The sequence below is a fragment of the Benincasa hispida genome, chromosome 2 (genome assembly GCF_027475165.1).
Source record: "Benincasa hispida cultivar pf3 chromosome 2, pf3_genome.v1.1, whole genome shotgun sequence".
In the NCBI taxonomy this organism is placed as follows: domain Eukaryota; kingdom Viridiplantae; phylum Streptophyta; class Magnoliopsida; order Cucurbitales; family Cucurbitaceae; genus Benincasa; species Benincasa hispida.
In genome coordinates this window covers 37295558-37309947 of record NC_143479.1, presented here as the reverse complement: position 1 = coordinate 37309947, position 14390 = coordinate 37295558, and the positions used below count along the sequence as shown (strand labels likewise).

Sequence of the window (14390 nt, the reverse complement as noted above, 5' to 3'; positions counted from 1 at the left end):
TCAACCCCCAAATGCATCTTTCCTAAGACTTGATGATAGCTCTCCAACAAATAAAAGGAACACAAGAAGAAATTAGCATTTTTTTTTTTAATTTACATGAAAATTTATCTCAATCAAAATGTTATACTAAAGTAGCTCGATCAAAGTTAAAATGAATATAGTGTAACTATTGATTGTATTTCAAAGTCAGAGATTAAATTTCTCTCTCCACATATATTTTTTTTTAAAATAGAGAATACCTATCTTGAAGAATGAATGTAGCAAGAAAAACATTTATTATATATCTTTCTTAACTTTTTTTTTTTTCACTCATTATTTTTTATTTCTTGAAATACAAAGAAATTAGCAAGAAAATTTTTTATTATCATCAACAAATTGAGAGATCTATTGATAAAAAATTTTCAACCAATAAACAATACAAACTTTAATCATTGTTCAATGGTCTAAATCATCAACTACATATTTATCTGCTAGTTGTACTAAAATATATATATATATATAATCATAACTTTGAATCAATTAACTAGAAATTCAATATTAAGAATATAGCCATTTGGATACTACAATGCAAGGGGCAATAATACAATATACAAATACAAATTAGGGAGACATCAAAAACTATAATTCAATTTTTTTATAAAATAAATTAAAATTTCTTCCACTATTAATAAAGATTTTTACCTTGTATAAGAAGTGTATATTTTCTAAATAATCTTTTGAAGTTTCAAAACTATTCATCTAAGTTAACTTGCAGCAGCAACTAGTTTACACATATACCTTCAATTATAAGAACATAGATTGAAACCTCCATTCTACATTAACATCGACATGTTATTAATTCCATATCTTTAAAATTGAAATTGAATTTTTTTTTTCATTTTTTATGTTATATGTAATTTGATACATTTTCTTAAGACTAAAATTATTTTGGAAAAAAATATTTTAACCCAAAATTGACAAAGTAATATCAATTTCCATCCTAAACTTCAATTTAAATCTCAAACTTAAATTATCTAGGATAAGTTTTGAAAAAATAAAAACAAGTATTTATTAAAAAGATTATTTTTATTTTTAGAATTGGTTTATGAATTTAAATGTTTCATATAGAATTTTCGCAAAAAGATGATAAAAAAATAAATAAATTTTTAAAAAATAAAAAAGATAAATGATTGGTCTCTTCACAAAGAGAAACTTTTGCCATTCACACCAGGTTATTAAATTTTCGTCCTCATGATATTTTCAACCATCAATGAATCAACGTCGATGTAAAGTGTAAATCGATATTTTCTCTATATAAAAAAATCAATAAAACATAAAAAAGTGAAAAAAAAAATTATCAATATGAATATAATATAAATAATAATTTATAGATAATTTCATTTATATTTCTATAAATTTGATATTTTTGTGGACATTGATATTTAAAACCCTAATTATCACTCTTCCTGTTATACCTCATTTTTGTATTCTCTTCTATTTATTTTTATTAGTACAATCAGAGGTAGAGGATTTGAAGTACAGACCTTATAGTCACTAACACAGTGTATGTCAGTTGAGCTTTGACTTTTAATTTTTTTTCTTTTCCTTTTAAGAAATTATAGTCTAATTTCTACAACTACAATAGTTGATGAGTTTAATCATTTTACTCTCAGAAAATTATTATACAAATTAAAATGAGCATAATTCAATAGGTATAAAAATATGTAATATCAAGTTTAATGGTAAAGATTTGATTTTCTAATAATAATAATAACAATAAAAATAGAGTATATTATATCTCTATGCATCATCTCTTTTAAATAATAAAAAAAAATTGTCACGTAACAACTTAGGATTGAATTCTTGAATAGATTATCAAAGTGAACTTACTTCGATAGTATTGATATGACCTTTATACCTACAGATTGAAAGTTTAATCCCCTATCTCGTAATGTATACCGAAAAAAAATGGATAATACAGGAAGATGAGTGAGATGGACTTAAATATTGTTTTTACTATAATATTACACAATTGCAACCGACACTATCCTTCACAATAATAGTGCACAAAATCCAATTTATTGTGCAAGGTGAGCGTACACCAATAAATAAATAATAAAAGACAGCAGTCATTGTGGTTTAAAACGTACAATATATTAATTATTTAATATTATAGTTTAAGAAGAAAAAAAAATTGTAGCGGGAGCCCATTAATTTTGACTCATTATAATGCATTTATTTATTTTTTATTATTATTATTATCATTATTATTATTTTGCAAAGACATTTAATTTACTCATTATTATTATATATTTTGTTTAATTTTCTACTCATTGAATTATGAAAGAATTGTGCGAATAAAATGCGTAGAAAATGGGAAATAAAATTTTCAAATACAAGATTTCATTTGTCAGTAATTATACAAAATAATGTGAAGATGTACTTATATTTATATTTGTATGGTCATTATGTTTCAAATATATATATTTATATGGTCATTCATTTCAGAATATATTGTTCCGCTTGGATTTGAAAAATATAATAAAATATAGATTAAATTATAAATTTAGTTTTTATATTTCAAATTAATTTTGATTTTAATTGATTTGTGTAAATTTTATCATAGTATTTGTTCGTTAGTATGACAAATAAGGGTGTGAGAGTTTGAAAGTTTGGTTGTAAAAAAAAAAAAAAAGGTTTAGAAGTGATTTTAAAAATAGTTAAAATGATTTTAATCATGATTAATCGTGAAAATTGTGTTTAAAATTGTATGAAAAATTTATTCTTCTCCTTTCTTTTTATCCTTTCCTCTCATTTCTTCCCTATCACATTTGTTTAAAAAAAGAAAAAAGAAATTGAAGGTCAAAAGGGAGAAAGGAGGATGAAGAGAAAATAAAATAAAAAGAAAAAAGAGACGACAACGACGCAACTACCATAGATGAAGGAAGGAAAAAGGAGAGGGAAAAATAGAAGAGAGAAAATATGGTATCATGACAAATTTCTATCCGTAATTAATCGAAAATTGACGATATGGACTAAAATATAACTAAAATCAAAATTAAGTAGTTAAAATGTCAAATTTGGAAATTTCAAGGACAAAAAAATGTAATCTTTTGAAAAAAAAAAATAATAACTCTTAAAAATATCTACTTTAGTTCTCGAATTTTTTTTTTTTTTTTAAAAAAATATTTTAGACATTGCTATTATTTTATTGCTTAACATCCACCCACACCTTATCCTACACTCTCAATCAGCCAATAAAAAAGAATGCAAGTAAATTGCCGTTCGGAAACAAATAAGGTAATGGCAATAAAATAACAGCCAACATCGTTCAAAAACACTTTTTTTTTTTTATTTATTATTATTATTAGTTCAAAACATATTTGAGCCCAATTCACGACTTAGAGATTTGTGATTCAAATCTTCAACTCTAATGTACTAAAATAAAATAAGGACAATTGTTTTAAATGACAAAACTGCTGAAAATATTTATAAATATAGCAAAATATCAATGTTTATTAATGATAGACACAGATAATGCAAGTGATAGATATTGATAGACATCTATTGTCTATCACTGTTTATCATAGATATACAGTAATATTTTGTTATATTTGTAAATAAGTTAGTTCATTTTTCTATATTTAAAAACAACTCATAAAATAAAGTATCAAACTATATAGCTCAATTAGTCAAAATATTATATTATCAACAAAATATTCAATTGGTGATTGTCGCTCTTCTTAGTTTTCTTGGTTACTCTTGTATTCTAATAAATAAATAAATAAATAAAGTAAAAGATCATAAATTCAATTTGAACATGGTTTAGTGAATATGACAATCATCACAATTCTTAGAGATTCAATCTCTATTTCTGCATTTATCTTTCTAAGTTTTATTTATTTAAATATAATTTAAGCGCATATTTGAGAATGATTTTAGAAATAGTGATTTTAACAAAATTAACTGTTAAAAGTGATTTTCATACCATCATTTCAATGTTTAATTCTACACTTTCAAAAGTGATTTTCTACTATTAAAATTAATTTTCAATATTTTTAGTGCATGTTTAGTATTGGAATCAATATTTTAAGTTAAATTGTTTAATTGTAATTAGCTTTGTAAAGCTATTATAGATCATGTTAATATGTCAAAATAAACATAGTTCAATTAACATAATGTTTGTATCATCAACCTTAAAGTTAGAAGTTTGATTATGTAAAAAAAAAAAAAAAATCATATTAATATAATTGGTAATTTCTTGCATAAGTGATTTGACATAATTTAATTTCAAGTATATTAAATGATTAGCGGTGAAATGTAATTTTAAAATCATCAACTTACTAAAAAAAATTACATTTGAGATTGAAAAAAATTAGAGGATGGTAGACCAACAATATTTAGAAAATTTTCAAAGAGAAGAAAATGTAATGTATAATATCATTGAGGTCAACCTTAAAATGCAATTTTCAAAGTTAGTATGAAAGTTTGAATTTATTATTTTCACATTTTGAATGTCAAATAGATGAAAAATGTCGATCAATTTGAGCATAGTTTAGTGGATCAAATAGTAATTGCATTTCAAAGGTCATCAATTTTTACCATTAGTGGGTTTTTCCTATTATTGCTAATGTAATATAAAAATTATCACTTGATCTATTATGTATTTTAGATAATTGGACTAAACATTTTAATTAAAAAGAAAAGAACAAAGTAAAAATAAAATTCAACCTAAAAAATGGGGGAAGAAAAACAATCCCTGGTTAAGTATATCATTGAGGCATTGAAATTTAAATTTTATAAATCTGGCATAAGAAAAAATCCAACCTAGATTCAAATATGACATAGAAAAGAATAATAAAGGTCAAGTTTATGCCATATTTGTAAAAAGAAAAAAAGAAAAAAAAAAGTTGTCAAACATTTTCTTAAAAACACATTACAATTATGCTATATTGGGAAATATTTGGACACCACATTAAAAGAATGCAAGGGTTTAAAAGAGACAGATAGTTAAAGTGGGTGGAAAAGATATTTTTCTTCCATTAACTTTGCTAATATATATATATATATATATATATATATGGTTTGCCGAAGATATTTTAAGAGTGTGTTTGAGAGTGATTTTGAGATGAATACTAAATCAATCCTAGAATGGCTATCTAATTCTATTTTTGTTAAATATTGTTGGTTGCCTATTTGTAAAATCGTTTTTTTTATTTTAAATATTGAAACAAAAGATGACAAGTATTCTCTGTCATTAAATGGTTAATAAAACAAACAATTATATATATATTTGAATTTCCTTTCGATATGTATATTATAAACATTCATTTTACTCAAAATATCAACCATGCATATAAAAATTTAACAATAAAATAAACATAAATAGATATTTACCATAATTATTAAGTTAAATAATAATTTCTTAAATAGAAAATATAATTTTAAGTAATTGGTAACTCTAAATTGACTTTTAAATCCAAACGTAATAATTCAAAATCACTTTTAAATATTTGAAAATCACTTTAAAAAATTTGAAAGAAAACATAAATTTAATTGTTTAAAAATTAATTGTATCTAATTCTCTTTATCTAAATTCACTATGTAACTATCACTCCCAAATATTCCCAAAGTATTTGAGACGTAAAGGATAAGATTAAATTCTAAACCGTCCATCTTGCCTACTTTAGTTGACAATTCTATCCTCTTAAAAATGGATGAAAGTTCAAAATCATTAATTCGAGTATAATTTAATGGATAATGCAACTATTTTTATTTATTTAATAATATCAAAGGTTCATTTCTCATTTCAACCAATTTAAACCTAACTTGGTAAATAAGATACCTCAAAAATTACATTTCATTGATCCATCCATTAATCCTCTATTATATAATTATTTAAAAAAATAAATAAACAAAACTCCTTCTCCTACATTCATTGAATTGAAGAAAAAGTAAAATTCATATAATCCTTTAATTGTAACGAACTATTCTAAAATAAAATCATTACATTTATATAAATTAATTACAAAAATAAAACCTACGACTTGGTCCATTTAATTGCTTATTAATATGATGTAAAAGTAAAAAGCCTAGATACGCCCATTTTCATTCATCATCTTAAATCACAAAGGAAAAAAATTATTTAAAAAATATTTATTTTTTGAAAAATTGTAATATGAAAACTTGTGATTGAATGCTTAAATTGGACAGGATGAAAATATCCATTGATATGTCAATTTATCCATCGATATATCCCTGAATCAAAAGGTTCGATAGTGATATTAAATATCTATGGATATCTCCAACATCTTTTATTAATGCTTGTAAAACATAAAAAAAAATATCATCTATTTAGTCCAATATGAACAAGAATACGAATCCATAACTTAGTTTAGGAGTAAAAACAACTAATTATTAATCTAAATAAATTTTATAAAGTTTGTGATTTATAGGAATATCCATCGATATTGATATTTTGTCGATATATCCGTAAAATTGAGATATTGATATTAATATTTTGGTTTGGTTTGGTTTTTTAGTATAAAATTGGACATATTGATTTGTATTTGGAGAAAAAACAAAAAATATATTGGTTTGGATTGATTTTTTATTTGTAAAACCAACCAAAGTCAAACCGAACAAATTGTATATATACACTAAAAATGAACTCTAACATCAAATACTTTTTGGTATTTTAATTATGATGCATATATTTGTTGTTTAGGAAAAAAGATCAATTATTACGGTGTTTATATGTTTTTTTTTTTTTTTTTTAAATTTACAGAAGTGTCAACAAATAAAATATGAAATTTCAATTTATAAAAAGAAGAAATGAATCCAATTCCAATTTAAAATTAACAAAAAGAACAAATTTAAAACAAAAGTGAAAATAAAAAATAAAAATTCTGGAAGAAAAAAGAAAATACCAAAAACTAAACTGATAATAAACGTAAAAACCAATTTATTGGTTTTATTTTTTATTGGATATTGATTTGAATCCCTTCTTTATAAAACCATTGGTAAGGTTTAGTTCTTAGTTGGTCTAAAAACAAACAAAAACGAATCGACTATCACCCCGTGATTGTAGTACCTATTACTTCAATTCATTATTTGACATGTCATTAAATAATTTATTAATTTTAGTATTTATTTATTTGAAGGACTCCGTGTAATTCTTAAATACTATTTTTATTGTAGTACCTGTTACTTCAATTCATTATTTGACATGTCATTAAATCATTTATTAATTTTAGTATTTATTTATTTGAAGGACTCCATGTAATTTTTAAATGGTATTTTTATTGTAAGTAATTAATGGAGGTAGTATGATAATACAAGAAATTTTCTCGATCTAAACTAGAATACACTCAAATATTTTTCAAATAAAAATTCCTTAATTAATTTGAAAAAAGAAAAAAAAAGAAAAACCAAGCAGCAAATCATATTGAAAACACGTATTTTCCATTTTTTTATTGTTTGAATTTATGTTGGTTTTCTTTACAGTTTCTTCTTCATCATCCTTGCGTCCTTCCAGATCAAAAAGAACAGAAATGAAAATTTTTGAAAAAGGTTCTCTTTTGTGTAATTAACGTTACTCCTTGTGAATCGGGTTGCCTCAGTTTTTCCAAAATGTCGTTTCTCTTCAGAGAAAAAAGAAAAGAAAAGAAAAAACTGAAGAATCCCTTTCATTTCTCTCTTTGAAACTCCTCTCTCTCTCTCTATAATGACTTTCCTTCTCTCCCACGTTTGCTTTTAAATTCATTTCCCGAAGAGGGCAACATTTTTGGATGTTATTGCCGAGTGTTTTCCGGTGAAAGTTGTTGGGTATTGAAATTTGGGCAGTTCTGCCTCTTTTCTGTCTCTTTTACTAACAATCAATCTCTCTGCAATTTCATGGAAATATGAAGTTCTCCGGTTGTGTAAGCACCCCCTCCCCCCCCTCCCTTTTTTCTTCTTCTGCTCCTTCTTAATGAACTTTTTTGTTTATTGGGTTATGCTATTTGTGTTTATTTGCTGTTTCTGTTTGGTTTGATTTGGGTTCTTTTTGGTTCTGTTTGATGGAAACCAATCAAGAATTCATGGGTGTTGTTTAATTAATCATACCCTTTGTTTTGTGGGGTTTAAGATGCTTGTGTATCTGCTCCTATGGACATGGTTCTGTTTCATTGCTTATTTTGAGTTGTTTTCTTTGCAGTTGCCCTTGCTTTCTGAGCAAAAAAGTAGGAATTCATGTCTTTGTAGCCTTCTTCCAACTGCTTCTTTGATTTGTCTTGTATTGTTTGTGGGGAGTGTATATGTAGCACCAGACTATAGGGAGGTATGCTTTCTTGCTCTTGTTGATTTTCAACTCTTGGTTGCTCTCTCTATGAATCCAATGTTGTTTTTGTTTTTTTACTTTATCATTGCAGTTCATAGTTTTAATACCTCTTGTTGTTTGTAGCAAGCACCAAGGGGTGCTTTGGTGGTCAAAGCTCGAGATATTTGGCGATACCCTTCAAGGCCTTGTATTTATGCCATCGAAAACTTAATAACTTAAAACCCTGGTTGTCTCTTGAAGTTGGGTTTAGGATGGATGGGGGCCTCTGGTAGAGTAGAGGGGTTCAGCCAATTACTTATCAGCCTGTTTATAGGATTTTTCAGCTTCTTTTTCTGATTTTTCAGCTTTTTTTTTTTTTTCCCTTTTTTGTTGTTTTTGAAGTTTCATTCATTGTATGGTGGCGTTTGCAATAGATTTCATTTTTAGTATCATGTATTTTATGCCACTCTGTCAGTATGTGAAAGGATTTTAGCTCATTGAACATCTAGAGTGATACATATCATTCTTCCGCTGCAGAAAATATCTAGATGGGGCATAGATGGTTTAGTCGGTTCAAAGTTCAATAAATGTGAGGTTCGTTCGCTATTTCAACCATTGCTACAAGGATGAACAATTTTTTTTGTATCAAGCTGCTCATCTCTATATAACATAAATGATCTTTACCTTTGATGCTCATGTTTATTTTTTTTTCATTAGAATCAATGTAGGCCAAATGGAAGTGAGCCGCTACCTAAAGACATTGTTGTCACTGCATCTAACTTGGAAATGCGGCCGCTATGGGGTGCATCAAAGCGTTCTTATCAGGTCACAGATCAAGATAATATTCAGAAAGAGAAGTCTATGCCCTTTTTTTCTCTTTTCATGTTCTGTTGTTTTTCCTTCAAAGCATTGAGGGACTTCAAAGTTCCTTATATCTTCCTTCTGCTAGTGAGGAAACGTTATCATTGTTACTTATTCAAGAGAAATGTTATTAGAGTGAGTTTAGGAGGATCTTTCGTTAGCTGCTACAAGCATTTTTTTAAAAGCACCAAATAAGGGCTTCCTGTAACAAACATTTTCTTTCAAGTATTTCTACAATTTTTAAAACCACATTTTACTGTGTAACCAAACAGGTTAAAAAAGTTGTAATCTTTTAGTTAGCTAAAAGGAAATCCCATAAAATCAACTTTCTTTTAATGAAGCCAGTTGTTTAGTTTTGAACCCCTATTTTACCAGACAATACTTTTCTTCAATTTCAATTTCTTGTTTATGCACATAGTTGAACTCGTGAAATTTATACTTGTGCTTGTTGATTATCTTAATACTTGTACCGTCTGTGCATAACTTGAAACAGAATCCAGTTAACTCATCAGGTAACTTATTTGCCATGGCCGTTGGGATTAAACAAAAGGATCTTGTGAATAAAATGGTAACAAAGGTATGAATAAAAGTATAATCATATTGCTAAACTCAAATCTATCCTGTTAATTCCATGGCCATTTATTTGTACTTATTCACAGCTATTCTGCAGTTTCTTTCTAGTGACTTTGCTGTGATGCTTTTCCATTATGATGGTATCGTGGATGAGTGGAGGGAGTTTGATTGGAGTAATCGGGTAGTACATGTAACTGCAGTCAATCAAACTAAGTGGTAGATATTCAATTTACTACATCCGTTTTGTTCACTCTATTTACAGAAATTGCTGACTTTAACTTTGTTTCCCTGGTCCTTGATCTGATGATGTCTAGGTGGTTTGCCAAGCGCTTCTTACATCCTGATATTGTAGCAGAATATAATTACATCTTTCTTTGGGATGAGGACCTTGGAGTTGATAATTTCAATCCTGAACAGTAAGTTGGCTGTAATTTGTTTGATGAAAAACAAAACTAAGCACATGATGTTTTTCTCTTTAAATATTCTCTTAGTAACTACTAACTTCTAAGAGATCAAATATGCTGACCTGCTTCAATGTTTTCTCCCCATTATAAGGTATGTACATATTATTGACAGTGAAGGACTTGAGATATCACAACCAGCACTTGATCCATACAAATCAGAGGTGCACCATCAAATTACTGCACGTGGGAGGCGATCGACAGTGCACAGGTCTTCTTCCCCTCCCCTGATTTCATATGAACTTTGTATCAATTTCCCATGAAAGCAAAAATCTCATAGCTTCTTCACGGAGTAAAATAACAGATAGTGGACAAACTCCATCAACCAATTAAGTCATTGCATGTTTGCCTTTGGGTAATGGACAGTTCCTTGGGATTTTCCATAAAGATATTTATTGTGTTATGAGGGTATAACGGGACTTGGATTCTTGTCAAGTTCTGCTGTTAGACTGTACTTTCGTCAGTTATGCTATATTCTTAAGCTGGGGACTTTGTCCCACGTATGGGTTGATCTAATTCAGGTGTTTCAACTCTCGCCTTTAATGAATGGCAAGTAGAGGAGATGCTGAGAACAAGTCGAAAATCCCAGGACTTCTGTTTAGTTGTTCCTATTCGTGCATTTTATGTGGCTTTTTTTTTTTTTTTTTTTTTCTCTCTTTTTCTTCTTCTTCTTCTTTCTTGGTGCATTCTATGTGGGCTTTTTTTTTCCTATCATCATCATCATTATTATTATTTTATTTATTGATTTTGTTTAGAAGTTGAATTATTTGGACATGAATATTTTACCTTTCGAAGTCATTGATCATTGACATTTTGATTTATGGTTTATATGCTTTTATCAGTTGTTTACTGTTGTATGGTTCTACCTTTGGTCTGTCACTCCTGCAGGAGGACTTTTAGACCTAGCAATGGTGGAAAAGGTTGTGATGACAACAGTACAGCCCCTCCCTGCACTGGGTAAGTGCAACTTCCAGAAGCTCTATGCTCTTTGTGAGAATGTCTCAAAATAGATAGCTTTTACAGAACTGTGCGTAGGTGCACAGTGATCGTCTGAAAAAATGAGATCCCTTGTTGCAGATGGATAGAAATGATGGCCCCGGTTTTTTCCCGAGCTGCATGGCGTTGTGTTTGGTATATGATCCAGGTGGGTTGCTACTGTTTTTTATATAACCCTTGGATGGATGGACAATGGTAAACCAAAACTTTCCTTGACTCTGGTGAAGGCTGGTTTGGCATTTGATCTTATACTTTCTTTCCCCTCCCATTGTTCTTGACCTATTATAAATTATTCAAGGAAGTGACATTCGAATGTATCATTTTAATCGGAATACATTTCTTTTGCCGGACAGAATGATTTGATCCATGCTTGGGGCTTGGATATGCAACTGGGATATTGTGCACAGGCAAGAGTTTTTACTATTCCTTGCTTTTACAAATATTAGCAGCCATCTTGTTTTCCTTCAATTCTCTACTGCTTTTGTTTGAAACATTGGACTCTTTTTATAATAGGGTGATCGAACGAAGAATGTTGGTGTCGTTGACTCCGAGTATGTTATCCATTATGGAAGGCCTACACTTGGTGGTCCAGAAGAAAATGAGGTTGAAAATATGATAGATTTAAAATTTTACTTGCATCAACATAATTATCTTATTGCTTTCGTTATGATTTCTTGGAAATCTTTGATCTCAACTACCTGGTACATGTTAAATCAGGCTTTTGAATATCTGTCTTCTTGATTATTATGTCCTAGTCATTTGGTTTGGGGTTGTGATGCATTATCAAGTTTATTTTTCTATATTTGGCATTGTCAAGTCAGTTCATCTCCACTGTCTCCTTGCAGTTTCAATCTATAATTTCGAAGGCATTAGCATGTTATATTTTGTTCATTATCTGCATAATTTGTAGGATCCATCTCAAGAAGATTGTTGCAGTTAATAGATTATGCCTTTCGCATTTTTTGTGGTTGTGATTTCATATTTTATGGCAATGTTTTGTTTCTTTCTTTCTTTTTTTTTCTTGAACTATAACTTAAATTTTGAGTGCTTTTATTGGTCCTGTGTGATGAAGCTACCAAAAGTGAAGGATATATTGGTGTTTCTTAGTCTTAGAACCAATCTTTCTTAAGCCTCATGATCAAATAACAGAAGTTCTCTATAATTGCAGACATCTTCCAAGTCTAATGTTAAGGATCATAGAGCTGATGTAAGTTTTCACACCTATTCACTTTCATTTGTTTCTTTAGACTTCATGCTTTCATAACTGATTCTCTACTTTTGTTCGAATAAGATCTCTGATGAATTATTCTAGTTTCGATACTTAATCATAAAATCAATCCCATAATTCATAGATAGCATACTGAAAGAGTTTATGCTTATTGTCCCCAAACAATTTTTTTCTTTCCGGGGTGGGGGGTGAACTGCTGTGGTCTGAACCTGTGATAACTTGGAGGAATCTGATGAAACAATCCTTTTGGCGTTATTGTCACAGCGTTTGAAAGTCTACATTTGTCATTTTTCTTTTGTATTTATATTCTCTTGAACTCGATTTCATTCATGCAGGTAAGAAGGCAGTCCTACATTGAATTAGATGTATTTAGAAAAAGATGGCAAAAGGCTGCTGAGCAAGATGAGTGCTGGCATGATCCGTACCCAGAGACAGTAGAGGGTAACACTTCATAAGATGATTACATAACGAATTCGCATGATTTATAACACACTATACATCGTCATTAAAGTTGAGAATGTGGCAACTCACATGCCCATTGGTATTCAAGGACGATGAGGAAAGAATGATTTTATATCAGCAATATATGCAGCGGGTATCTTTACATGAAATCTCGGGTACGAATCCTGATCTTGTTGTGTTCGTTCTTCTGTATTTAAAATGCTGTAAAGTTTCAACTTGTTGTGTTGAAATGTGTTTCAAGTGTTACTGTATACCATTTAGAGTTGTGTTGGAATAAAAACTGAAAACAAGAATAGGAACCACCCTTTGTTTATGAATCTGGAGTAAAGAAAGAAGAGATTCTCTCTCTCAAATGATATATTTTTCTCTCATAAACTTGTCCAAATATTGAAGAGAGTTTATGGGGAGGCCCCTCCCAACATTAATTTTGATAAAAAGGTATATAATGGTTGATCACAAAATAAATTTGAAACGAGAAACTCATACAGAAGTACAACCTTTCTTGAATAGGATCTATTCTATAGGTTTGTACAATTGTGTCCTTGAGTTCTAAAAAAGTATTGTGAAGTGTATTCAATTCCAACAACTGTCCTTGAGTTCTAAAAAAGTATTGTGAAGTGTATTCAATTCCAAACATCTACTATCAAAGAACTACGCTGTTATAGAACCAGGCCCCGCATTTGCCTTAAAGGAACAAGATGACCTCCTTCGACGTCTTGCAAGTATACCTGCCACAAACTTTGGCTTGTTTCCTGTTATAGTATGCATATACTTGTGTGGGTGAGGATGGATGGTAACTGTTTAACTTTATTTTTCTAGAGTTCGTTTTTGGGAAGTTTGGAAGGTTTATAAAGTTAGAAGGGCAAAATATAAGGAACTTTTTGATGCTGTGTGCTTCATGAACATCTTATTTCTATCTTTTATACATACTGACCCTCACTCTCTTTGCCTTGGGAAAGAAAAAATGTTTAAATACTATTTGAGTAGGTTCAATTGGTTTTAATTATACATTTGAATATTGAAAAGTTTCATTCTAACCTTTGAAGTTTGAAGTTTGTTTCAAAATAATCCTTGTAGATTTTTGTCGATAAAATCCGCCTGTGAATAAATCTAAACACATAATGGAGAGAAAATTAATACCCATGGCGCATCTATGAACCGTATCTATTGTCGATGTCCTTTCAATTCCACGTCCTCAATTTTTCATTCTTTCATCTATGATTTTTTCACTAATCTTAACTCAGAAATTTACTTTGGGTATGTATTTATGTTTGTTCACCAGCAAAAGAAGGTCCTTATACTTTGAAATATTTTATTTTAGCTTTTAAACTTTGCATTAATATCCATTTTGATCATCGGAGCATAAATGACAATCTCATTAGGCATTTTACACATATAGTCTAAGTAAATAGATGTTTACCCAATTGTCTAAACTTTCCTATTTCTTACCAGAATAATTTAATGAGTTATTATTTTACAATCCTCATATATATATACACACTAAAAGAAACATGTAAATGAAATTTCTCTC

At 28.7% G+C, this 14390-nt stretch overlaps 1 protein-coding gene across 2 annotated transcripts; it reads left to right on the top strand.

Moving 5' to 3' along the window:
* Positions 1-7340: 7340 nt before the first annotated feature.
* LOC120071938 (uncharacterized) lies at positions 7341-13234 on the top strand. Of its 2 annotated transcripts, XM_039024375.2 has the most exons (14): positions 7341-7901; positions 8177-8299; positions 8816-8872; positions 8996-9103; positions 9633-9716; positions 9810-9928; positions 10027-10128; positions 10268-10384; positions 11062-11130; positions 11251-11317; positions 11523-11576; positions 11683-11772; positions 12338-12376; positions 12733-13234. In XM_039024375.2, exons 1-14 carry the CDS (start codon positions 7884-7886, stop codon positions 12850-12852), a joined length of 1167 nt encoding a protein of 388 aa, XP_038880303.1. In that variant the 5' UTR covers positions 7341-7883; the 3' UTR covers positions 12853-13234. The 2 variants fall into 2 exon arrangements, with proteins under 2 accessions (XP_038880303.1, XP_038880304.1); XM_039024376.2 differs by lacking the exon at positions 8177-8299 and having other exon boundaries at positions 7457-7901.
* The last annotated feature ends 1156 nt before the right edge of the window (positions 13235-14390 follow it).

Bases quoted from the DNA above. Each gene is read 5' to 3' on its own strand.
- LOC120071938 (XM_039024375.2), top strand. The intron at 10,129-10,267 runs GTAAGTTGGCTG...CCCCATTATAAG, and splicing joins GATAATTTCAATCCTGAACA to GTATGTACATATTATTGACA. The intron at 11,577-11,682 runs GCAAGAGTTTTT...TTTTTATAATAG, and splicing joins AACTGGGATATTGTGCACAG to GGTGATCGAACGAAGAATGT.